The sequence below is a fragment of the Hylobates moloch genome, unplaced genomic scaffold (assembly GCF_009828535.3).
Source record: "Hylobates moloch isolate HMO894 unplaced genomic scaffold, HMol_V3 SCAFFOLD_20, whole genome shotgun sequence".
NCBI classification, from domain to species: Eukaryota; Metazoa; Chordata; class Mammalia; order Primates; family Hylobatidae; genus Hylobates; species Hylobates moloch.
In genome coordinates, this window is record NW_026652295.1 from 3,348,622 (window position 1) to 3,376,063 (window position 27,442).

General features: G+C 43.2%; 2 protein-coding genes across 2 annotated transcripts in view; both read right to left on the bottom strand.

The window, feature by feature from the left end:
- The window catches only part of PXDC1 (PX domain containing 1), an 83,227-nt gene that overhangs the window by 24,061 nt on the left and 31,724 nt on the right, over nt 1-27,442 (bottom strand). The window lies entirely within an intron of this gene.
- LOC116460042 (mitochondrial import receptor subunit TOM5 homolog) lies at nt 10,521-10,676 on the bottom strand. Its single transcript, XM_032753974.1, has one exon. It carries the CDS (start codon nt 10,674-10,676, stop codon nt 10,521-10,523), a length of 156 nt encoding a protein of 51 aa, XP_032609865.1.

The following is a 27,442-nucleotide window of genomic DNA, read 5'->3' on the forward strand; positions in this document are numbered from 1 at the left end:
ACAGGTGATACATAATACATTGCACATATTTAAAGTGAGTAATTTGGTAAGTTTTGACAAATGCATGCATCCATGAAGATATCATCACAATCAAGATAGTGAACGTATCCACCAGATTTTTTTTTTAAGTGGGGTGTGGGTGTGGGTCAGTGAGGGAATGGGTATGTTTACCCAGGGATTTTTGTTTTGTTTTGTATCATTTTTAAGAGTGTATAGTTCAGTGTTCTGTAGTATAGTCACCAAGTTGTGCAACCATCACAACTAATTCCAGAACATTCCTTCAACACAAATCCTGTACTCATTAGGAGGCCCACATTCACTCCTCATTCCTCTCTCTATCCCTCACCTCCAGCCCCTGACAATCACTAATCTACCTCTTATTTCTATAGATTTGCTCATTTTGGACAATTCATATAAACGGAATCATGCGATACATAGACTTTTGTGTCTGGCTTCATTCACTTAGTATAATAAATTCAAGGTTCATCTATGTTGTAGCAGGTGTTAATACTTCATTCTTTTTATTGTTAAATATTACTCTGTTGGGTACTAAATTCACTGACTATCTTATCATCTAGCCCTCAAAAGAACACTGTGTTCACAAAGTCATAATGAGAACCTTTGTCTTCTAGAAACCCAAATACACTATGCCTACGTCCCCATCCACCCCGATCTATCAGCTTAGTAATATTGTCCAAAAAGGGTCTGAGGTCAGTCCAACCTCCCTTGTTCTTGGGTGAACGGGCTTTGGCCACCTGTGATGTCCTCTTCCCTTCTAAGCGTTCACAGATGGCTCATCTGGTTATCAGTATCAGTGCTTTGCCAGGATGCACATGGAGCCCACTGGGTCATCATCTGTGGAGTCTGCATTGTTCCCATGATTCAATGTGAGCTTCATGTCTGTCTACCTCCAGTCTTCTGGTTCCTCTCCCACCTTCGTTTCTGAAAGGTCATCTCACTTAGCTGGAAGGTGCTTCATCCCGCGCGGGGAGCTGTGAGCCATGCAGAGCAGCTGGTGGCTCTTCTCCCATCTCAGCACCTGTCTTGGCCCTCCATTCCCTCAAGCAGTGCTCATTCCACCCAACTCTCAGCTTGTTTGTGTCGTTTACCAGTGTCACACCATCCACCTTTCCTATTCCTGTTCTTGTTTTACACATCACAAAGATGCCTCCTGCCTGACTAGACCTCCTGACCCTGACCTGACAGATCGTGGCTCTCTCATAGTCATCCCTGGAGTACGTCCTTCTTCCGTTTTCTTTGTTCATTTTCTTTAATAACGTTTTCTGTTTTGGAATAATTTTAGATTTACAGAAAAGTTGAAATGATACTACATTGAGTTTCCCTATACCCCTCACCCAGTTTCTCCCAATGTTAACATCTTATGTAACCACGGCACTTGTATTAAAACTAAGACGTTAACACTGGTACCTTACTTCTAACTAAACTACAGACTTTGTTGAGATTTAACCAATTTCCCCACCAGCGTCCTTTTTCCATTCCAGCATCCAATCTAGATGCCCACATTGTGTTTAGTCTGTGCTCATTCTTAATCTCAGTTATCAAAGTCTCTGTAACATTTTTTTTACCTTCCTCATCAGGATTATTTGATTTAGACTATAAGGGTCACTCTTTTACTCTTAACTCATTTTGTTCAATTTGCAAGGCAATAGAGTTTTTTTCTTGAAATGTCTTCCCTTCAAGGAGCTTATGCCATTAGCTGAGACCTAGAAATTAAAATTTTAGTGCCGAGGATACCTACCACTTTGGGGACTCCTGGGTTCCCTGACGAGCTCAAAATTTGTGACAAAATGGTCAGCTCATCCCAAGTTTCTTTTCAGCTCTATTTTATCAACTGCTCTCTCCTGTTAGACAAAAGCAGGTCTGAAGTAGGCATCTCCTCCAAGGGTTCCTCCTGATCTTCTGATAAATCGTGCCTAAGACTATTTGCACTAAGTAGACACTGACAGGTGCAGGGCTGCCTGATGTGTAGCGTAGCCCACGAGGTGACTGAGTGAGGGTTTCCCTCAGAAGCCCGTGGGGAGAGGGACTTCTAAGGCACCTGGGAAGTGGGGGCAGCTCTGTCAGTCACAGCAGGTGAATCTCTGAGCTGCAGGCTGATTGTCACTGAGTGAAAAATCCTGAGCTTCACTAAGTTAATAAACCTTAAACTAGGTTAAAGGGTAAACAAAGTAATGATGAGCACAGCTGGGAGTCTGATCCTGTCAGGGACTTATGGGGCCTCCCACTGGACAAGAGACATGTTCCTGATTGGATGGGACAGTCTGCCTGCACTGTGATTTTAACAGAAAAGTAGTTTCACAAAGTCAGTGCAAAATAGAAACTGATAGAGTTGTGAGATGATAACTTCAATGTTGTTTAGAGATCTCCTAGTCATTTCGGAGGGCATTTCTTTCCAGTTACTTAACGTTATTGATGTACAAATGGTTGAACAGTTGTTTAAGTGTCCTTGTCTATGTAATGCAGTCTCTATACATTGGGATAACTGAAATTCTGAGTTGGCCAGAATTCATCTCACAAAAACAAAGAGTCTTGGATTGAACTGAATTGAGTTGAATTTCTAGCACCTGTCACAAAGGCTAAGCTTCTTGGCTGTGATTTTTAAAGGCTTAGTTGAGTTGCCACAGAACTCTAATAATCATCTTTTTTAAAAGTGAGACTGAATGTCACTTGGTAGCTGGAAGTGGCCACAGTCACAAATCAGAGAACAAAGTTCATCAAGTAGATAAGACACAGATGTTGAATACTCACACCAATAAAGTTCTCTCTCTATATATTTTTAATCCTGTTGAGTCAGTCCATGATCATCAGAAGTTGCTGAAGGACCCACATTTGTCTGAAAATAAGAGACTGGTATAAAGATGCCAGAAAAATATCTGGGTCTTAGCCCAGGACTTAGGTCCATGTAAAGCTATGTGGATTTGCACCTTCTTTTGAAAGACAGAAACCAGCATATGATCCAATTCAACAAGGTCTGAGTGTTATGAGTGTTATGCCCGAAAGGCAGTGGAAGGAGGGCTGGTCCTAGGAAACCATCCCGTCAAAGAAAGGGGTATTTCCTACACCTGTCTAACTCTGCTAGGAATTAGTTATGAGCTTCAGGCCTGACTGATATCTTCTGTGAATGGGGGTCACCCTCTCCATTACCAGTGCCTCTGGAAAATTACCACCCATTGAAAGGAAGAATACTGTTCCTAGAGGCAGACACCTCGAGAAGCTGGTACCTTCAAGGAGTCTTCAATTACTTGAGATGTCAGCCTCTGAGAACTTCACTCTCATAATTTGGGCACTAATCTTAGAAAGTAAGTTGGGCCAGTCATAAGTAAAAATAAAAATAATAATGAGGAGCCCAGGCACGGTGACTCACACCTGTAATCCCAGCACTTTGGGAGGCTGAGGCAGGGGATCACTTGAGGTCAGGAGTTCGAGACCAGCCTGACCAACATGGAGAAATCCCATCTCTACTAAAAATACAAAATTAGCCGGGCATGGTGTCGCATGCCTGTAATCCCAGCTACTCGGGACGCTGAGGCAGGAGAATCGCTTGAGCCCAGGAGGTCGGAGGTTGCGGTGAGCCAAGATTGCGCCATTGCACTCCAGCCTGGGCAACAAGAGCAAAACTCCATCCAAAATAATAATAATAATGAGGAAAAATGACAGGTATATCGGTTTTTTTAGCTACCATGTTGAAAATGCATATATTTATTTTTAAAAGCACAAAATGATTAATAAATATTATAAATTATATATTTAATAATATAAACATATTATATTTAATAATATTTTAAATATAAAATATATGTTTAAATATAAAATATAATGTTTATATTATTAAATATAATATGTATTAATATTGGGATAGGAAATTATTGCTGGAATGGCTATTTAAGCAGTATTTTGATATTCCCACAAAGAAAGAAACTTTATGGCTAAGAGACTTTGGCTAGGACTTAGAGTTCTCATGTGGAATGTGGTTCGAGGAGTTGTAACAACCATAACAATAACAAATTCCTTTTATTTTATTGGAAAAATTACATGGAAAGCTGTATGTAGGCCAGTAAATGTGATAAATGCATATAGCAAATTTGATAGGTGGAAGTCCAAAATCTACTATGGAGAAATACGAAGGTTCACATGTTCACATTGGTTCTCTATTCTATTATAATTCATCGCTACTCATCAAAGTCTAATATTTAACATGTGTTAAGCACTTATTAGGTACCAGGTGCTGGGCTAACCTTAGGCCAGCATCTAAACTGTAGGCGGACTAAACTTTACATGCACGATCCTATTTCACTCTCATAACAATCCTGTGAGCTCAAGCTTATCAATCCCCATTTTGCAGCTCAGGAAGCTAAAGCTTCCTCAGGAGTGTTAACACCTAAGGTCATTTGGAGCCAGGACTTTAACTTGGGTTGCTCTGACCCCAAAGTGAGAAACCCAAACCTCATACAAAAGACATGAATATCCAAGTAAAAGAAAGGAGACAGGAAGGGTAAGAAGACGGGGGAACTGAGCTGGGTGCGTCTGAAAGGCAAAGACGTTAGTGAGGGAGTCTAACTTCCTGAGTCCTCTGAAAAGGTGCCCACCGAACTCAGAAAGTCTGCTTAAAAAAAGAATGCAGAGAGAAAGGAAACCATTTCAATTAAGCGGAGAGGACACTACCTGCTTTACACTTTCATTGTTCTTGGGGAAAGTGGCAGCCTTTGTATGTCCCTTTCTGTGCTTAGCAGGAAGGGGCATAGGGACCCTAGGAAGTCAAAGAGCTCCGTGGGGTCAAGGGGTACATGGGCAGTGCCTACGGCGCAGGCAGTGGAGAGACAGCTGGGGTACTAAGGCCCCTCTGCTAAAAGGGCTTTGCAGTGGTGCCTCTGTGTTTAAGCAACTGAGTAGCTCCATTTTATCTGTGACACGGCGCAAACTCAGATTGGCTAAGTACATCTCCATTTCATCAGAATCTAAGCAATTGAAAGCCATAGTAGAGCTAATTCCTTCTCTGTTTAAAAAATATTTTTTTTGTTGATACTGCTGAAGACCTTCCTAAGCAACAGGAAGCCAATGGCTGGATGACACAGAGTAGAGTGGAGAGAACTCAGGATTTGGAGACAGGAGATGCTTCTAGACCCACCTGCTCCTTTTGTTTTCTTAGTGAACGTAATCATTGCCCCCAAACGTTTCCTCATGCCCCTTATAATCTCACCCTCTCCCCACCTCCCACCTCAGGCAACCACTGATCTGCTTTCTGTCACTATAGATTAGTTTGACTTTTCTAGAATTACATGTAGATGAACTCATACTGTATGTAATCTTTTTTGTCTGGCTTCTTTCACTAAGCACAATTATTTTAAGCTTCATCCATGTTATTGTGTATGAATAATTCATTCACCTTTATTAACTCTTAAGAAATAGAGACAAATAGGCAATTAGACAATGCAAAGAATTCATTCAGGTAAGCTCCTTCCAGAGCCTGGTGTAAGCTCAGTGGGGACTCTGCCACAGAGCCGATGCCTAGATCCTACCATGCAATCAAGTCAACAACTCGGAACATAGTCACCAAGCATGTACTATGTACCAAGCATGGGTTTGGAAATAGGGGTGCCGGTGAATAAGTCCCCACTTCATCCGCAAGGAGCCATTAGTCTGCTGGTGGGGGAGACTAAGCGTTCATGGTGATAAGCCTCAGACTGTGAGATCTAGAAGTATCTCCTGAACAAAAGAAAGATCAAATTTCTTTCAATTTACCTTTGGTAATAAGTATGTTTTGTGATGTCTTTATGTTTTTCTAATTTAAAATGGTGCATTGGTTATCTATTGCTGCAAAACAAAGTACCCCAGAACTTTGCAGCTTAAATAAACAAGCATTTGTTATCTCATAGTTTCTGTGAGTCAGGAACCCAGGAGGAGTTTATTGGGTAGTTCTGGCTCCAGGCCTCTCATGAGGTTGAAGTCAACATGTCGGCCAGGGCTGCAGTCACATCTGAAGGCTCAACTGTTGGGCGACCTGCTGCCAGGCAGCATCATTGTTGGTAGGCCTCAGGTCTTCACTGGTTATTAGCCAGAGACTTTAATTCTTTGTCCCATGAGACTTTCCATTGACTGCCTCAGTGTCCTCACGCAATAGCATCTGGCTCCCCCAAAGTGTGTGATATGAGAGAGATGGAAGCCGCAGTCTTTGTAACCTAATATCAGAAGTGGCGTTCCATTCCTTGTGCTGTATTGCATTGAACACAAAGACCAACCCCAGTAAAATGAGGAAGGGAATTGCATAAGGGAGGGATGGCTTACCAGGATGGGAAGCCAGGATGTGTTAGCCTGCTTCTCTTGGGAGCTAGCTAACATAACACATAACAATGAACCGATGGATTTCCTTAGCCATAGTACCTGATTCCAGGGTGTATTCTGTATGAATGGAAATTTAATTTGATTAAACCTGTGAAGGACATTAAAATATCATGGTGGCTTTTAATATGACAAATTGCCAGTAAGACATAGAGTGAATAAAGTTGCTATACATTGCCCTGATCCCCATTTATTTACATGTCACAGATTTATTTCACTAAGGCAGACCCCTGGTTACCATGGCAATAGCTCAGAGGTAAATTTCACTGAAGCACAAATGCCATGTGAGAAGCAAAATTAAGGAGACTTAGAACAAAGAGCAGAAAAAGTGTCTATTTTTGCAAGTAGGCCTGGTCAATTTAAAATTGTGCAAGAAAAGCCAAAGAGAGCCTCAAGAAGAGTCTATGCATAGCTTCATTTAAAAGAAACATTTTTAAAATGAAGCACTTGATAGAAAGTACTTCGGAACACACAGAGTACATGCATCATGCAGAAATTTAAATACAAACCTGCGATGGGATGGGGAACAGAGAGGAAGTGGGAGGTGGTGGGCAGAGTTAGGGGTGAGGAGACATGAGAAGAAACTGGGGCCACAGCAGGTGTCCTGAATCAATTTGGTCCAGTGGTTTGTTCCTGGTGTGGCCCGTGGTTTCAGCTAAAAAATTGCTCAGTTGGCCTCTCAGCATCTCAGACACCTGCCCTCTTCCCAAAGCTGCTTTGAGCAATGTTAGTCTGGTATTTTGAGGCTCCCAAATAAGGACATTGTGCCTATGAAAACCATCAGAGATCTCCAAGCAGACCTCCAAGTGCTCTTTCTTTGCTTGTTAATTTTATATAAGAAGGAAGGAAAAAAATCAACAGTCCATGTAAAACACATTTTTGGGGAAACAAAGAAAAATGTGCCTTAGAAGTTCTAGGAGGAACTTCTTCTAAATGTCAACTCAAGGCCTTCCTGGAACAAGCGACTCCCCCCACCCCCTGAGAATGATGTTCTGGTAGCAAGTGAAAAAAGAAGGCAACTAACAGCGTCTGTCAGGCTCATTAAAATTTCCAGCTATCGTTGTGAGTTTGTCAATTCCCCTGTGTAATTGGGTCCATTTTTGTTTTGATACTTTAGGCTGTGTTTCAAAGGTATACAGATTCACCACTTTAACATCTTCATGTTGGAGTGTGGCTGTGAGCATTAATTAATAACTTCCTTTATCCTGGTAGTGCTCTTCTTCTATTCTGTTTTTTGATATGAATTTTGCTATGTCACTTTTCTTTGAATTAGTGGTGGTCTTTCTGGCTTATTAAATTTTTGGTGTGTTTCTTGCAAACATCAATTGGCTCAACTTTCTTTTTCATCCAATTTCAGAGTCTTTATTTAGAAATAGATGAGTTTATTTACATTTATTGGATGGCTAATATTTTTGGATTCATTCTACCACCTGCTTTTTTGTTTTCTATTTACCATGCCTTTTTCCTCTTATCCTTTTGTTCTTTTTACCTGCCTTCTATTGTATCAAGTCTTCTTTTCTTCTATAATTTTTGAGGTTAAATATTTAGTCTCCATTCTTTTTGTAGTTATGACATTTTTGACATGTATTCATAAATTTATATTTTAAATAAAGCAACAAGCTAATAAATATGTTTGTCTTACTTCTCAAAAAGGCAAGACATCTAAGCCCCTTCCATCCTTCCCCTTCCATGTGTTATTAAGTATTAACGTGTCATCATGTTTTAAACTTTCCCTCCAGAGTGAGTTATGATTAAAAGTTTAAGAGCCAATTTTATGTGAATCTACCAGCAGACTGTTTTGTGGATCATATCTCTTCTTGATAAAGTACATCTTTTAGTAGTTCTTTGAGCAAGAATTCAGTGAGTAGTCAAATCTCTTAGATTTTATTCATTTGAAATGTATTAATTTACCCTCCCTCTTGAATGATGGACTTGCTAGTTACAAAAGTTTAAGTTTTCAATTATCTTTCTTGTGTTGCTTTCTGACATTTGTAATTGCTAATGAGGAATCTGATCGTGACTTTTTTTTTTTGAGACGGAGTCTCGCTCTGTCGCCCAGGCTGGAGTGCAGTGGCGCAATCTCGGCTCACTGCAAGCTCCGCCTCCCGGGTTCACGCCATTCTCCTGCCTCAGCGTCTCCGAGTAGCTGGGACTACAGGCGCCCGCCACCACGCCCGGCTAATTTTTTGTACTTTTTTAGTAGAGATGGGGTTTCACCATGTTAGCCAGGATGGGCTCGATCTCCTGACCTCGTGATCTGCCTGCCTCGGCCTCCCAAAGTGCTGGGATTACAAGCGTGAGCCACCACGCCCGGCCCTATTTGGCTATTTTTTAAGTCCATTGTTCTTTTCCTTTTTATGTTCTGTTATATTCTATTCCTTCCTTTGTTTAAAAGTTATTTTCTGATTGCTCTGTTATCCATGGTTCTTTTGTATATTTTTCTCCCATTTATTGGGCAGTTAGTTAACATTGTTGTACCAATGTTTGATATGAATTCCTTATCTACCTTGTCATTTTTGTCTGTGAGCTCATCTCCAACAGGAATACCTTTTGCGAAGGTCTCACAGGTACCCTGAGTTGCTAAGGGCTTCCTATGGGAGTGTATCCCCATTGCCTCTGAAACTGTTCCAGAACTGGAAGAGTTTTCTGTTAGAGATCTTGACCCTGTATAGGTAGTGTTAAGAATTCTAGCCACATATCAACACTCAGCAGAAATTATGGCTTCCAGTTTCTAACAATTGATTTAATTTTCACCAACAGTCCAGGGCCAGAGACCTGCTTCCTGATTGTATCATGGGTCACGTTCAGAGTTTTCCTAGTCTCAATTCATATACAAAATTACATTTTTTTTTTTTGTGGCTCCAGGTTTCATGGAATAGCCTCGTATCAGGAGTTCCTAAAACTTTTTCCCGAATCCGTAACATCACAACCCACCTCCTAGAATGTATTTCCAGTTTAGTTACTTACGTGCCATACAATTTTGCCTCTCACTCAGTGAAGTACATTTTCTATTTTTTTCTGGTACCTGGCAGCTTTTTTACTTGCTTTCAGCCCCTAAACATGTTTTAAGAATAAATCTATGGGGCCAGGCACGGTGGCTCACGCCTATAATCCCAGCACTTTGGGAGGCCGAGGCAAGCGGATCACAAGGTCAGGAGATCGAGACCATCCTGGCTAACACGGTGAAACCCCGTCTCTACTAAAAGAAATACAAAAAAATTAGCCAGGCGTGGGGGCGGGCGCCTGTAGTCCCAGCTAGGTGGGAGCTGAGGCAGGAGAATGGCGTGAACCCGGGAGGCGGAGCTTTCAGTGATCCAAGATCCGAGATCACGCCACTGCACTCCAGCCTGGGCAACAGAGTGAGACTCTGTAAAAAAAAAAAAAAAAAAAAAATAGACTAATAATCCTGTGTTTAAATAGCATTGTGGTTGTGTGCTGACTTCCATAAAACACGACTAGTTGTAAGGGACTCCACAAATACACTTCGTACAGAAGTAAAAAGGTAAACAAAAATGACTGACAAAACAGTGCCATTTCACAGTTCTGCCAGCCATGGCAGGGCTGCTATGGGGCATCCAGGACTGTGGGGTTCTGGAGGAGGGGACATGAGGTGAGAGGTATCCTGGCTGAGGGCAGGGGGCAGTGGGGGGTCTCCCTCCAGACCTACCTCAGGGAGCTGAGCGTGCAGGCACTCCACGGCAGGCCTGGGGCAGAGTCAAGGCCCAGAGAATAAAGGTAGCTAATCTCATAATAATATTTTTATTAGAATGTTCTGATGATAAAAATAAAACTTTTCTTTAAAAAAAAAGTGCCATTTCAAACATAGTTCCCTTAATTATTAATACATGCTAGAAAATGTAGTTTGACATTATTTACAATTATACCAACATTGACAGAGGCCAAATATCACAAGCACAACAGCACACCCTGACCACAAGATGTCTTTTCATACTTCTCAACAGTTTTATATTTTAGCTATAAATAGTTTTATATTTTGGCTGAGAACAAGTTTAGCTGGGCCAATCTTGTTCTTAACAAGCAGAATTTTTATACCCAACCATTAAAGAGTCTCTTACAGTTTTCTGGGCCTATTTGCTTGCAGAGAGTTGTAGAAACTGTAACCAGGTTCTGCATATTATACATTCATGTGTGATACTCATTCTTCATATGCTGTGCAATTTCTTTAAGATAAAAGGAATGATTTGCAGCAGGGCCACGTAGATGAGGAAGTTCCATATGGAGGAGATCACATCCTCACACACCTTCCATTTCATCCCCTCTATATCCAGCTTCTGCGCAAGGCCCTGGATCTGGAACATTGTGGCTCTGACTCACCAGCCTTCAGCTGCTGCTGAAAATCACTCTTAGAACATCACAGTAATTGTTGCAGACACAATCTGCTGACGGATGTCAACAAGATTGAGACAAAGTTTCAGGGTAAATGAGATATTTGCATAGTCTCAAAGTATCTCCTCCCACCCCCGATTATTATTAATTACAAAGGGAAAGACAGAAACTTTAGAATGGAGAAGTCCAGCCGACCTGACCTTAGCCACATTGACAAAGTTAATACCAGTAATGAGACATATTGATGTCATGTACCCTTGGATATGATGGACTGAGGAGAGTGCATTGCTTCTGTGGTGTTCTTTTCAGAAATGCATAACCTCAATCTAATGAGGAGAAACCATAAGATGAACTCAAATTGAGGGGAAAAACCTACAATTCTTCAAAATCGCCAAAGTTATAAGAGACAAGGAAAGACTGAAGAGCCATCTGAGGCTGGAGAAGACCAAGGAGGCAAGACCAAGTGCAAGGTGAAATCTTGGATCGGATCCTGGACCAGAAAGAAAAGGCATTAGCTGGAAAACTGGGAGAATATGAATAATGACTATAGTTTAGTATTGTGTTGTATCAATGCTAATTTCATAGTTTTGGTCCCTGAACTCTGGGTACAGAGACATTAATGTTAGGGGAGTCTGGGTGAAGGGTGTACAGGAATTCTAAGAAATATTTTTAAAACTTTTCTGTAAGTCTAAAATTATTTCAAACTAAAAAGGTTGTTTTATGTTGGGAACATTCTAAATCTTGTCTTCTAGCTATTTTGAAACATAGTTGGCCCTCGAACCAGTGTTGAACTGTGAAGGTCCACTTGTAAGTAGATGTTATTCTACCTCAGCCACCCCTGAGACAGCAAGACCAACCCCTCCTTGTCCTCCTCCTCCTTATTGTACTCAATGTGAAGATGACAAGGTCAAGACCTTTCTGATAATCCATTTCCTCTTAATAAATAGTCAATATATTTTTTTCTTCCATATGATTTTCTTTGTTTTAGAGGCAGGTCTTATTCTGTTGCCCAGACTCGAGTGCAGTGCCTGTCAAGTAGCTAGAACTACAGGTGCATGCCACCACACCCAGCTAATTTATTTCATTTTTTGTAGAATTGGGGTCTTGCTGCATTGCCCAGGCTGGCCTCAAACTCTTGGGCTCAAGTGATCCTCCCATCTCAGCTTCCTAAGGTGTTGGGATTAAAGGCATGAGTCACTGTGCCCCACCCTTATCATTTTCTTAATAACATTTTCTTTTTTCTAGCTCACTTTATTGTAAGAATACAGTATATAATACATAGAAGAAATATGTGCCAATTGACTATTTACATTATCAGTAGAACTTCTGGTGCGCAGTAGGCTATCAGTAGGTCAGTTTCAGGGAAGTCAAAAGTTATACACAGATTTTCAACTGCACGAGGGGGCTGGCCCTCCCCCTACTCCTATGTTGTCCGAAGGTCAACTGTACTATAAATTCTTGTTACCTATAGTCACCCTACTGTGTTCTCAAACCCTAGAACCTATTCTGAATCTTCTGTCTAACCGTATTTTGTACCCAATGTTCCCAACACAAACATGATAAATGTTTGAGGTGATGAATATTCCAATTACCCATTACACATTGTATGCATGTATCAAAAAAAACCTCATCTACCCCATGAATACATGCAACTATTATGCATCAATTTCAAAAACATTTTTTTAAGGGAGGCAGAGTTTGTGGTTGTGAGGAAACTTCTGGTAGTGCAAAAGCTAACCATGGGGGTTTAGGCTGCTGGTGGGAAGATGCACTGTGGGTGTGGGCTTCTCCTCCTGCAGCTAGCTGCCCAGGCAGAGGGATGGCTCCTTCCTCCAGCTGGGGAACAACGGTGAGGAGGTATAAAGAGAAGAGCACTCATTAATACAGGATGAGTGAAAGATCGAAAAGACTCATTTGAGGCATTAAAACTGAACATGAAAGTGTGATGCACGATGAAGCTTTTGCAAATCCCACAATCTCCAAAAGGCCAGGTGAAGAGTGGGAGAGCAGAGAACCAGGGGAGAAAGAAAAGGGGAGGAGCACATTTAGGAACATCAAAGGCTAAGTAATTAGAAAGAGCTCTTCAAGCCTGGGGAAAGGAAAAGGGGCCAAAGGACACTTTGAGAAAATATGATTCAGCTCGTCAGTCATTGCTAAATTATAGATGATCAGGCAGAGATTGTAGGTAACTGTTTCTATTTTAGTGTTCAAATATTTTAAATCTTGCTCTAAACTGAATATTACATTTAAAAAATTTTTAAATTTTATTTATAGACATTTTTAAAATGTCTCTAGATAGCTGGTGCTCCTTCTAACCTCAGCAAAATAGGGACCCTCCCCGCATGATGGACAGAGGGACCAAAAAGAAAACAATCAAGGAACTCAAACGAAGACCCTCGATTCACAGAAATGGCGTGTCTTTTTTCTCTGGAATAAAATAAGTAATTGCATGGGCCCATGAAATGCAGGCAGGCTCCTGATGATTGTGAAATGGAATCTTACGAAAAAAAAAAAAAAAAAAAGCCTTTCCTTGTAGCCAGCCAGTGTTTAGGCAGCACCTGCCACACACCCAGCACTGGGACAGCTGCCCTGGAGAATACGCAGATGGTGAGTTTTGCTCACCAGAAATAATGAATAAGAATTTCTTGGAGAAAAGCTTTCAGTGCTATTGAAGGCCTGCACACCCCAGGGAGCTTCCACCACAGAGCCAGCAGCAGAGCCCTGAAGGTCCCCTCCAGTAGGGGAGAGATAGACAGTGAGATGGAAGGGAAGCAGGAAGGGAATGAGGAGAGCAAGGAGGCAGTGGGAAATCATGGGAAGGGGAAGAGGGAGAGATGTAGGGGCTGCCCCAGTCCCGATGTGGAACTTTGGAGGAGAGTAACATCCAGAGAAGGTTCTGAGATGCTTATTTGGTGGCACACTATGCAAACCCTTTGGGTTAGGACCTCACTTTTTGAAAAGCCTACAGCACAGTTCTTCGCTATTCCCCTGGGCTTATGTTCCTTTGAATTCCACTTCATGCAGAGATTGGACCTGAGGGGAAGTTGCAATTCAGTGAAGTTACAAATAACAGCCTTGAAGTTTCTTCCAAATGGAATATTCTATGATCTTTGATTATTTCTAGACAACAAAGCCAGGGCCACAGAAGCAGATAAAATAAAGAATCAAGACCTGTATCTGAACACTTAGAACCCCTACATTCTGCTCTAGAAAGAGAGGGGAAGTACTGAGTGCTCTGAATTTGTCCCATCTCCCATTGCCACACAGGACACCATCATCCTCCCACTTCACGCTTTGCTGTTTTCATAACTAGACATCAGTTTTTTTTTGACTTGGCCGTGAGCAGGGGATGATGGAAATATGAACTGAGCCTTTCAGGTGTTAATCAATTTCTTTTCGAGAGCCTGGATTCCTCTCCTCGGAGCCCCTCCTCTTTCCCTTCTCTGGTCTAGTGATGCTCAGTAGGGACTAGGGCTTGTCTTCCTACTCCCCTATCTACTAGGCACCAGCACTCTAACAAAAAAAATTTTTAAGCACTTCTCAGACTGCTAAACATGAGAGAGACAAATCTTACCACATTTTGTATTTTGGGCCCTTTTCCCTCAACTTAGCAATGAGTTCACACCCCCCTACTGCAGTTGAATGTTGAGTCATCCATTCCACTCATGCCCTTTTCCCAGACTTCATAAGACTCATGTTGCAGACAGGCTTCCATGGAGCCAGAGCAGGCCTAGGTGATTCTATAAACCTTCCCAGTGGTGCCTTCTCAGCAGTTACTGAGATGATGTGAGAGACACGCTGGAAACATTTAAGGCCATAGAGCATGTAAGGCCTTCTACACTGTCCCAATATACCTTTCTAGTCTTTAATTTTTCCCACTGACAGAGCATGAGCATTGCCATCATGGACAAGCACCACCATTTTAAAGTTACCCTCGATCAGAAACCACCTAAATCCAAAAGGCATCAGCCTAATGGCTAAGGTCAGCATGACCATAAACCACAAATGACATCTCTGACCAGAAACATTCCAACCCTAACATTAAACCCTTCCCTGACCAGAGACATGGCAGCCCTGAGATAATCTCCCCTCCTGCCAGAGAGATGTCAGCCCCAAGATAACCTCTCCTCCGACCAGAGACATTCCAACCCCACAATAAACTTCTCCACACAGAAACATTCCAAGCCTGTGATAAGCTCTTTCACCCTAAAACCAATAAATACTCCTACCCTGTAAGAGAGAGTGCTCCTGACCAAAATCAGCCAGATGCCCCTCTCAGGTTTATTCTTCAAAATAAACCTGTCTTTGACTGTTGAGCCGCTTTTCGTGTTTCTTTTCTCTTTCTTTAACTCTTACACCCATTATTCGAATATTCTAATCAGGTCTATCAATCAAAGCACATACTACTTGCCAAGAATTCAGCTACATGCTAAGGTTACAGTGAAGCAAAAACAACAAAGTCCCTTTCTTCTTGAAGCTTATAGTCTATTGGATAAATACATATTAAATATTTAACTGCAAAAGTGATATATTTCAGCCATGAAAAGTGCTGTAAGAACTGTAATATAATTTAAAAATATATATAGCCTTTGTCCTTAGTTGGTACAGAGCTTCAAAAACCCTTGGAGTTTTCTGAATGATAGGAATGTCTTTGTGATGCTAATGAGGTGATGCCCAGTGGGCCCCTACATAGCCTCAGTATGGGGGCTGGCCACCAGAAAGACTAACCATGTGATTATAGGGTTGCACTTTCAGCTGCCCAACCTCCAGGGAATGGAGGCCTCAAGATTGAGTTCAACTATGTGGCCAGTTATTCAATCTATCATGCTTACATAATGAAACACCAGTAAAAACTCTAGACACCAAAGCTCATTAGAACTTTCCAGCTGGTGAAGATGAATAAATGGTCTTGCTGCCTGACACACAAGAAAGCCAATACTACGGCACTAGCTTTTGAGAAAAGAAAGGCTTTATTGCAAGACCAGCCAGCAAGGAGACAGGAGATGCAGTTCATATCTATCTGACTGACTTGGGATCTGGGGCAAATTTTAAGGGTTGGGAGGGCAAGAGAAAGGATTTAGGAATGTTGACTTGGCAGAGTCTGATGAGAGAACTTCAAACAAACCATTTACAGTAAGGATTTTAGCCCCAGATCTTCTGGGCCAACAGATCCCTTTTGAAAGAGTTCCAGCATTCAGGTTCCAGTCATTTCCCAGTCTTTTGGTTCCCCAGAGAGGAATCCTTGTATCAGGTGTTGTTAAAGGTCAAACCTTTTTCTATTGCACATGCCTGGCCTACGTGACTTGGAGTTTTCACTCTGTTATGCCTACAAGGTGACTTGACGTCCTGTTATCAACAGAATAGGCCTACTTTGGGTTGGTCCTGTGGTCACAAACACAGTAATGTGCTGGGAGGAAGAAGCACCTGGATTCCATGAGGAGAGGGCTTGGGTGCTCTGTGTCCTCCCCACCCCATCCTATGCATCTTTATTTGGCTGTTCCTCATCAGTATCCTTTGTAATAAAACTATAATTATAAGCACAGTGCTCTCCTGATTTCTGTGAGTCACTCTAGTGAATTGTTGAGACTGAGTTGGGGATTGTGGAAACTCCTGAATTTGTAGCCAAGTCAGGTAGAAGTGCAAGTGGCCTGGGACCCCCAAAGTGCACCTGTCATCTGAAATGGGTACAGTCTTATTGGGGCTGTGCCCTTTAATTTGGGGGCTCTGCACTAACTTTAGATAGTAACAGAATTGAACTGAATTGCGGAACACCTAGCTGGTGTCAGAGCATTGGTGCCAGAATGTAAGCGCATATAACAAGGGGGCTGTCCAGATGGAGGGATCAGGGAAGGCTTGAGAAGTGGCATTTAGGCTGAGACCCACTGATGAGTTTGAGAGGCTGGGGAATACATCTCTCTTCCATCCGCTTCACACCTCTTCATTCCTGGTCTTGCACTTGGAATTCCCCTTGCCTCAGTCTATCTAACTTCCACCCATCCCTCCAGATCCAGCTTAAATCCACATCCCTATGCCTTCCCAGCTGACGTTGAGCCCCAGGGTCCCCATCCTCACTTCTGCTACCACGCCTTCTTTGTCTGCTTTACCCACTTTGTAACCCATGGATTGTTGTATCCATTTTGTCCAAAAAGTAAGCAACTTGGATTCAAAGTCCACGACTTCCACACAGTAATAATAATGAAGTTACAGTCACACACAGAGCTAGCAGCTACCTTGTGGCTTAACTTGCAGCAGGTCCTATCCTACACCCTTCCCATGGGTTGCCTCCTCTAACCCGTGCGATAAATTTATGAGGTGGACATTATTATCCCAATTTCAGAGGTAAGGAAACTGAGGCCAGGAGAGGCTAAATAACAATTTCCATAGCTAGGGGAGAGAAAAGCTTCAATACTAGGGGACTCTTCATATTTTTTATGAGATGAGGAGCTCTGCAGTTGTAAGCAGAGCTAATCCCTCTTTTTATCATTTTTGCAGCACTTTTCTGGATGATCAAAGTTGCATGGAGGCAGTCCATGAAAATCTAAAACTCTTCTTTGCAGGTAACAGGTAACAAGAAAAGGAGCTGTGAAATGTCAGCCCTTCTTCTGAGGGGTGAACTCCCTGGCCCCACACCAGAAACCCTCTGCGCCTTTGCGCAGGTGCGAGTCAGCATGTACTGCACCCAGGGGCAGGGGTGAGGCACCTACACCCAGGTGCTAATGCCTTTCTTCACTGGCCACTCCTCACTCAACAACTGTGCATGAAGTGCCTTCTGGATGCTAGGGACAGAAGGCCCAAGCTGAATACAACACAACCTCTGCTGTTAAGGAGCTAGCAGTCCTTACAGAGAATGACGAGTAATGAAAGATTACAAATCTAGTGACAATCCCTTCAGGACAGCATGATGCCCATGCAGTGCCTTTGTGCAAATCAGGAAAAGGCACCCCCTCAGAGTGGACCCAGAGCTTGACAAGCAGGACTCTCGGAGTGAAGAGGTATCTCCCAACCCCTGCCCCCAGGGGAGCACGGGGCTGACTGTCAGCCTCCTCAGCCCCCTTGGTCCCCACCTGCAGAGCACTGGTTTGGCAGAAGTGAGGGAGGTACCTGCACCCCTAACCTAGATTGGCCAAGATGGTCTGGGAGGGATGAGAGAGTGAGGAAGTTAAGAAGGGAACCCCAGAATCAGAGTCAGACTCAGGCTCAAATCATTCCACCTACATGATCTCAAGCAAGCCAATTTACCACTGAGCTCAATGTCTTCATTTAAAAATGAAAGAGTTGAAGAAGGTGACGATGATGTTGATGTTGCCCAACTCAAGGATTATTCTGAAGATTAAATGAGAAAATGCGTGTATAGTTCTCAGCAGAGTATGCTCTTAATAAACATTAGTTCCTGTAGTTTTTAAAGAGCTGAGACCTGAAGGATCAATAACACAGGAAGCATGCATGGGGAGAGAATGGGGCTCGAGCGTAAAGAGAATCTGAGCTGCTAAGGTGGGCCCCCTTCCTGGCCCTGCCATCAGCCACAGCTTTCCCTGACCAACTTCTGCAAGTTCCTCCGGTGTACCCCAGGCCCTTCCAGTGTTACAACAGGTAGCTAGCCAGGCATGAGCAAGGCAGGAGAGGGCTCCCCAACATCCACCCACCAGAAATGTCAGGGGACCATCAGGTGATGGTTTGGCAGTTGCCACACTGCCTCTCTAAAAATCAGAATTGGCAGATAGCACCAGGGAAACACAATTTCCTGATGGCCCACAGCTGTCACACTAAGGTGATAATTGGCTGCAGCCACCAGGGAAAGGCAATTTCCCAGTATATAAAAACACTTGAAATTGGGAGTCAGAAGCTTCCAATAAAATCTCATGAATCCTGCGAGTGAGCTTGGACATGTGCATTAAGAGACATGATCTTCAGGGGCATTCCACCGGACGGGTAAGAAAGTCTCAGATGAGCATGTGTCAACTCTAGTCAACACGCTGCGCATGCTCACCTCCCAAGCATAAAGACGGCACCGCGGGCAGACAGTCCCCGCTAAAAGAAAATTGAAGGGAAAGGGTCACAAGATGCCGGAAAGGGGCTAGCACATATAGTCCCAGGATTAAGGTTAAATGGGGCACTCGACTTCCAAGTTGCCCGCTTGGGTCTTTTCCAAGGTACTTTTCTTTCTTTCCTGCTCTAAAGCTTTTAAATAAACTTCCACTCTGCTCTGAAACTTGCTTTTTTCAGTCAAATTCTTCTTTCTGAGGAGGCGACAGTTGAGGCTGCTGCACACCCATATGGATTCTCCACCAGTAACTTGGATATTCGCCACCCCTACACCAGGAAGGGACCTGCTGTCTTGTCTTCCAAGGATTTCTGCAAGGCTGATCCATCTTCCCCCCAGTTCCCAGCGTAAAGATGTTCCATGCATTCTTAAGCTCTGCAATACCTGAGGATTGAACTCAGCCAGCCCCACTGTGAGAGGCCAGAGGAGCAGAGCCCGGGAGCAGCTGGGCAGAGACAGCTCATTTCTACTTCCTCCTCTTGGCCACCAGTCTCCTCCTACTTTAGTGCAGTAAGAACTCCTTCCAGGCTCCTTCCACTGCATTTTTCTGAATTAAAATTCAGAAAAACACTCTGATACATCTGCTGAGTGTGTGTGCATGTGTGTGTGTGTGTGTCTCTGTGTGCGCATCTGTGAGTACGTGTTTCTGGGAGTGTACTTGCGTGTGCCTATCTTGTGTATATATGTGTGTGTGTGTACATCTGTGTCAGTGTGCATATCTGTGTGTCTTAGTATGTATGTCTCTGTGTGTCTGAGTGTATCTCTGTGTGTGTACATAGAAAGCACAGGGTCAGAAATGAGGCGGAAGTCATTTATTTAAACACACATTTTTCTCTGTTGTTCCCAGGGTTAGTCCCTGGAGAGAAAGCACAGAGGGCACAGAGTTTGCAGGGAGGAAGCGGGTGACTGAGTGGACCTGCAGCCCAGGGGCTCATTGGCCCTTCACATCAGGACCTTCCCGTTCCTTGTTTCTCCTTCCACCTACATTGTGACGGAAACAGAAACCCAAGGAGTGTACGCCTTTTAGATCAAGGGTCTCACACTGTCACCCAGGTTGAAGTGCACTATGCAGTGGTGCAATCATAGCTCCCTGCAAAGAAAAAACATCCTGCCCTCCACGGTCCCCAGGGGAGCATGGCAGGGCCCTCCCTTATCCTTGGGTGCTGGCCCCAAATGTGTTCCTTGAACAAATAAGCCAGACACAGAGAATCTGTCATGTACACTTCCTCATTCTTCTTTTCTTTCTGGTGAGTGGGAGGAGAAATTCCAGTGAAGGAGAGGAGCAAATACCCTCTCACAGCCGCCCCAGGACTACTGAAGATCAAGCTGGGAGAGAAGGAAGGGGTCATTTCCAGAGAAAATTCAGACTCCCTGGGGTACCTTTGGTGCTTGGGAAAGGTGTTAGCCTGTTCCAGACACAATGACACACTCGCTCAATGTGTGGTTGTTTCTCGCCTTCTGTGTGCAAGGCATCTTTTCAGGGTGGGAATGCTGGCACTGGGCAGGACACACCAGGGCTCTGATCTCATTTAATAAGACCCAAGGGCCCCTGAAGTAGTTCCTGGGACTTTAAGCTGCTCAGCTCTTGTCTGGATGCCAATCACATGCCAAAGGAGTTTAGCTTAGAGAAAGAAGCCTCTGGGCCACATAACTCTAACTCTCAAATCTGAGCAGGGAGTGCAGGGCAGTCTCAGGGATAAACAGGCAGTGGATCCCGCCCCTGCAACCAGGAGTGGATTTGAAGCTCAAACTCTCCATGAGTTGAGGCTATCTGCAGGCAAACCAGAGACTGAAATAGTCAGGGCCTCTTTCGACAGTGGTTAAGAAAATCTTCCAATGCCCCACCAGGTAGTTGGTCTTTGATGTACCTTCTCACTACCCTTGTTTTGCTGTAATTCCTTTTGTTTCTTTATTTTTCCTCCTTCTCTATCTGCTCCACCTTCTCCACTTCCTTCTTGATACTGTGTTTTTGTGGGATTTCTTCATGCTAGCTGATGTCTATTCAGGACTGAGACAGCATCTTATGTGTCTCTGTATACACAGTGCCTTGTGCAATGCTTGGAATGCAGTAGGTGCTCAATAAAAGTCAATTCTCTGTCTCCTCCTCTTCCTACCCCCTGCCAAGGGCTCTCCTTGGTTCCTCAGGCCTGCATGTGGGTGACAACATCACGTCACAGAAACACTCATGCCTCAGGGGTTGCACAGTCACTGTCACCTCTCTGCCCACACTCGCAGAGGACTAATTTCATGGATTTTATTATAGACTGTTCTCCCCAAAATAGCAGGCTCCTGGGCTGACTCGGTCAAGTCAGCTCCATTTATGAAATGAAAAATATAAATTAGATGGGAACAAGGGTCAAGAAGAGTATTTTTGATGAGTCAAAATTTCGCTTCAGCCACCTGACTGTCCCAGCGTGATTCTGAAGGCCCTGGCTTGGATGCAGTCTGTTTCCACTGAAACACATTAGCAGCTGAAATCAGCAGAGATCAAACCTGTCCTGCTGGGTTGTGTGGAATGCCAGAGGGATACCTGGTCATTAAGCTCCCTTTGAGTGAAGGAAAGACGACTGCTTTGGAAAATAAAAATTTGTTTTTAAAGCCATGAAAGTGAGGCCATTCCACATCATGCATAGTCCTGCACCCAGTCCTCATGGCTCCGTCACCATCATGAGTGGTCTCTCTACAGAAGGCAAGAGCTTCACTGTAAGGAAGCTCATATTCCAGAACTGAAACTGTTGTGATCAGCTGATTCAAGGATCATCGCCACTTCTAGCACAGTCCCTTGCTTTATCAATAAACAGACTAGAGTGATAACCCAAAATACTTATGACAGAGAATTAAGATTAGGACTTTGTGGGCCACCATGGATTGATCACAGTAATGACCCTGATTTGTTCATGCCTCCCTGTATCCATGCCCTTGGGTAGTGTCTTACCACATGGACACTGGACTTGACTCGTCTCAGCTAATGGGATAGTGCAAATGTGATGCAGAGGCTTGAAAAGCACTTGTGCAAGGGCATTTGGCCTGACTGCTCTTGAACCATGAGTTGCCTTGTGAAAAAGCTTAGGCCAGCTAGATGGAGGCTGATTGACCACATGGAGCAGAAAGAAAAAAACCACCCGGCTGAGCACTCCCACCCTAGCTGTTCCTCAACAAGCCCAGCCAAGATCAGCCTACCCTGGCCCCACAGAGCAGAACCACCCAGCTAATCCCAACCCATACTGCAGGCCCAAAGAACCAGCAGCTGAATAAACAGCTGTTTAGCTGTCCACTTTGGAGCTTGTCTCATACAGTAAAAGCTAACTGATACAAGGGCTAATTTCCTTCACATGATAATAGAAAGAACCCCTACAAATCAATCAGGATCTCTATTTTGCAAATATATTCTCATGCGTAAGAAATTTTTGAATATTTGAATATTTGTGTATCCTTTGCTGCTTATTTTGCCATGGCAAAATATTTGAAATAATCTCACTTTCCATCAATAGAGGCTTAACCGTATTCACACATGTTGCTGATGGGAATGCAAACTGTGGAAATTCGCAACATCTACCAAATTATCATCTACCCTTGGACCCAGAAATCCACTTTGGAAGAATTGCCCTATAAATATACCCACACATGTATTGTGAAAAGGTCATTCACTGAAGAATTGTTTGTATAATCATCAACAAAACATTGGAAACAGCCCACATGTCTATCAACAGGGAACTGGTCAGGGCATGTTCACAATGAACCGTTGTACAGAAGTCAACCAAGAATGAGGAAGCTCTTTAAGAACAGACAGGAAAGAGCCTTAGGATAGCTTAGGAAAAATAGCAAGGTGTAGAGAAGTATACATAGAATGCTAACTTTTAAATTTAAAAACCATAGAGTGAGAATATATATTTTCCATGTATACTTATATTTGCATTAAAACTCTCAATGCATAAATAAGAAATTAATAAAAGTGGTTCCCTGGGTGGGGGTAGGGGTTCTGGGAAATGAGCAGATGATTGATAAGAGGGAGAAGGAGAATTTTTACTATACACCTTTTTATTCCAATCATGTCTTTGCTGCCCTCATCACTCCACTAAAATTGCTCTTGTGAAGGTCGACAGTGACTTCTGCCGTGTTCAAATCTGGCATTCTTTTCCCATCCTCATTGTAGGTATAATAACTATCTCTTATGTGCTGATCCTTGGCTGTTCCTTGAAACACTTTCCTCATTTGGCTTCCAAGACTCCTCAATCTCCTCACTTTTCTCATATTCCCTGGCCCTTCTCACTCTCCTTTTATTATTATTTTACTTATTGATTCATAGGGGTTCTTTGAATAAGAAAGAGGAGGAGGAGTTCTTTGCACATGAAGGAAATTAGCCCTTGTATCAGTTAGCATTTGCTGCGTAACACAAGCTCACATGTGCCTCACTCTGCTTTGCTGGCACCTCTTAATGTTGGGGAGCTCCAGGGCTCAGTCCTCAGAACTCCTTTCTATCTATACTTGCTCCCGTGGTGATCAAGTCCAGTCTCATGGCTTCACATATTTCCTCTTTTGTTAGGATCCTCCAAAATCTCCACCTCCAGATCTGTCCTTTCTTCTCGGCCCCAGCATTTTGGAAGGCTGAGGCAGGAGGACTTCTTGAGGCCAAGGGTTCTAGACCCGCATGGATAACATAACAAGACCCTGTCTTTATTAAAATTTTTTAAAAATTAGCGGGATATTGTGGCACACACCTGTAGTCCCAGCTACTTGAGAGGCTGAAGTGGGAGGATCACCCGGGTCCAGGAGGTCAAGGCTGCAGTGAGCCATGATCATGCCATTGCACTCCAGCCTAGGTGACAGAGACCCTATCATTAAAAGAATAAAATAAAATCATAATAAAATATTGCTATTTGTACGTTATATTCCAAAATTGACACTTAATTGATTAGAATAAACGATATGTTCAAATTATTTTTGAATAGAAAGAATGGATCTTGAATCCTGGCTGTAAGACCTGTCTAAATGTACTGAAGTGTCTAAGGAAGAATGTGTGAGGGGAAGGGCAGTCAGCCGCAGTAGCATTGCAGAAGCAAACTTGTTCATTGCCCATCAAGCACTATCTGGTGGAGAGGTATCTAGACCAAGCCAACCAACTTTTGAGTGTCTAATCCAGCAGTCAGCCATAATAGTTCCATCCAGGAGGACACAGTCAGAGCATGGAAATGTAAGTGCCCTGTCTTCCCACCATCACACTCCTCCTGGAGAAATGTTTCCCCGGTGAGCTGGGACTCTTTAAGACTAGGAAGAGGGTCCTCCCTCCTAACCCACATCTGAACATTTCAGTCACACTGTAGGCAAGGCCACTCTGACATGAGAGATACTATGGCTTAGACTTCCACGGGTGAATTCATTCCTGTTGTCTCTTCATTCAACTCAGAGATTTCCAATAAACTCATTGCCTATGTCAAGTTTTCACTTGTCCACAGGGAGAAAGAAAAAGCATGATATAGTCACTTTTTAAAATTGCTTATTGATTTTTTTTTTGGTGTGAAAATGCCTTCTGTGAAAACTCCAAAGTCTTTGTACAATAATATTTCCAGTAGCATTAATGTAATTAATTCCCTCTATAACATTTGCTGTGTTAGCAGAGCCAGATTTAGATCATTATTTGACTTTTCCCACTTGTAGGGAGTAAACACTCTGGCAGGATGTGATTTCTAAGTATTCTGATTTTGGGGTCAGTTATTTCTATTGTAAATAGATAAATGGGCAGCGATTTTGGTGTTTGGACATCTGCCTCAAGACTGTTTAATATGAGTGTGCCCACAGGAGAGAAGTTTGCTCTCAAGGTTACTATCTGTAAGACCAAGAGCATCCCCTTGGCCTATGGCAAATTCACCACCCTTGGCCACCTCCCCACCACCCCATCGTCACCTCCACCCCCAAAACAGACCGGAGCGAATAACAGGAAGTGTAATGCTTTGCCCAGAATCCTAATAAAATTACACTTATTTAAGATATGATGTGCTGCACATCAACCAAGCCCTTTAGAAGCAAAACTTATCAAGTTTGAGCAGATCATCTATTCCCGAAGTGCTTCAGGTAGATAAGAGAGACAGACGGATGAAGATGTAGATACAGCTTCCAGACACGTTATTATTGACCATAAATGCTAAATTATATAGACTCCAGAGGAATTCTTTTAGCTATTGTCTAAAAAGTGTATGCTTATATTCATTTGGCATTTGCATGAAGAAATATTGGCAGGATAAACCAGAAACTAATCAATTTTGGGGGGTAGAATAAGGACAGGAAGCAGAGTAATACTTTCTACAAAACCTTTCAAAGCTTTTTAATTTTTGGACCACAGGAATATATCACCCATTCAAATTTTAAAAAGCAACACTGATATCTACACAGAGCCTTGTTCATGTTGGAAGGTCTTTTGCATGAAGCATACAGGCATGCCACGTTTGGTTTTCTCTGTGTTCCCGCAAAAGATAAAATCAAATCTCTATCAACCAGGGGTCCACAGGGATTGGTGTGTGTCATCACCATGGTTTCTGGTTTCTGTATTTGATGCTTTGACATTATGGGGTCATGCTGACCTTGGACTGTCCCTCCAGGAATTAGCCAGTTCCTAGAGATGACAAAGGACTCATCTGCTAGTTTGCTTGGCACATGCACACCAATCCTTCCAGAGCCCACATCCAACCACCCTTACTGGCTTCCATACTCTGGGCCACCATCCATCTGCCCTAATCACCCCAGGACCAGGTACAAGACAACTAGGGACAGCCCCTATTCCATGGAGCCTGCTGAAATTATCAAACTGACCAATCTTGGAGACTGCTTAGTCTGCCTCCCAATCTCCTCCCCACAGAAACCACAATGAAGACTCTTGCTATGCCTTCCCCTGCTCCTTCTGCCTCCTGACCTACCCTGGTGCTTCTCACATGGCTCCCCAGGGCATATGTGCCCCCTCGACTTGGGCTCTGCCTGTATAGCAAACTCTCTTTTCAATGGCAGCCACCTCCTCATCTGTTGGCCTTGCCATGCTGAAAAATAATACAGTCTGCATTTTAAGTCCTTGGGCCTAGAGGAGAATATTGGTCTGCAGAAGGCACAGAGGACACAGGACAGCAATTTTAGTTGCAACAAAAAGGCTTGTAATTTGACAGAATGCTTCTAAAATGAAAACCAAGAACGCGTTCTATCCCCAACAGGAGAAACTAGTGAAGGTTAGGACACATTGCTCAGGGCAGTTTGGCTGCCAACACCCCCACATATACTTCTATTAAATGTTACAGCCAGGAGAACTGTATGCTTATGGATGAGTCCACAGTCCGCTCCGTTACCGTGTGCCTCCCCACAACGAGGGAAGTGCTGGAGAGTGTCAATTCTGCAGGAATCATTACAAGCGAGACTAGGCAATGTTTACACTGTGCATTTTTCACTTTAGGCAGGCCTCATACATGAAAATGAGCATTTGTTACAAAACAGACAAAGAAGGGATGATTGCTCAGCCCATAAATAGTGTATGCCGAAAGCACTTTTCAAACAGGAAACTTAGGCGACTTAAATGATTTAATTTGGCAACAGGAATTTGTTTGAATTGCCCACCACTTCACAGGAGCCTAAGGTAGTTAAGTGGAGTTTATAACAGCAGCCTTCACACAATTGTCAGTGACTAAGGGCAGTGTCCAAGCCACTGCAGCCAAGGGTCTCAGTTGCCAGAGCAGCACGAAGAGCCTGAGAGTGAATTAGGAGAGAAGCCGGTCCCTGGAGGAATATGCGGGCAAGAATGAAAATTCACACATGAACCTCAACTGCTACGGTATCGATTTTCTGAAATGACAGTTTAGAGGCTTACAATTCACAATTCTTTCACTTGGTCAAGTTTCTAATATATTTTTGTTTATTTTTATTTACTTATTTATTTTTTGCCAACACCTCAAAATTGGGATATTTCACAAAGAAGTGTCAGATTTCTAGCTTTTATTGAAAAACTAGATCTGGCCATACCAGGCCCATACTTGCAGGCAAAACAACCAGCTAAACTGAGCAGTGGTAGCTGCTCCCTTGATGCAGCAGCGTCTGAGCGCTCCTGTTTGCCATAGCTGCCACCACTCCATACTGCTTCCAACAGTGATGCTGAGTGCCAGTAAGCATGCATCTTTGCACCTAAAGAAACATTTATTTGTACTTATGGCTCTTTCAAGTGTGCGAATATAAAAAATGGACTTACAAGACTTCTGTTTTTCCAGAAAAAAAAAAAAAAAAAAAGGAAGCCAGAGAATGCTCTGATGTGCTTAATAGGACAACAGATGTCCAAACATCTCGCCCCCTACTGGCAAGACCTCACTGCGCACGGACTGGTAACAGTAAAACTTCTTCAGTGAAGGCTGAGCAGGGGATGAGGTTGGGGAGCCAAATTCGAGTCTTGAAGGAGGAACACGGCCTGAGCAAGGAGGTGGCCAAGGAAGCTGCATCGCAGTGACCAAATGGCTGGGGAGAAGCACCTCTATGAAACGGATAAGACGAATCCATGAATAAATCCTTAAAAGTCAGATGGGCATTAATTGAACATGCTGATCAATTCTAATCTTAGCTACTAAGCAGGAAGCCTCATCCTTGCACAGAACTGAATTTGATGTGTCAAGAAAAGAAAGGCAACTGGTCAACCCCGGAGTGAGCCACCTACTAGCCTGTTTGAAATCAAGATGCTTT

Bases quoted from the DNA above. Each gene is read 5' to 3' on its own strand.
- LOC116460042 (XM_032753974.1), bottom strand. From the start codon at position 10,676: ATGTTCCAGATCCAGGGCCTTGCGCAGAAGCTGGATATAGAGGGGATG.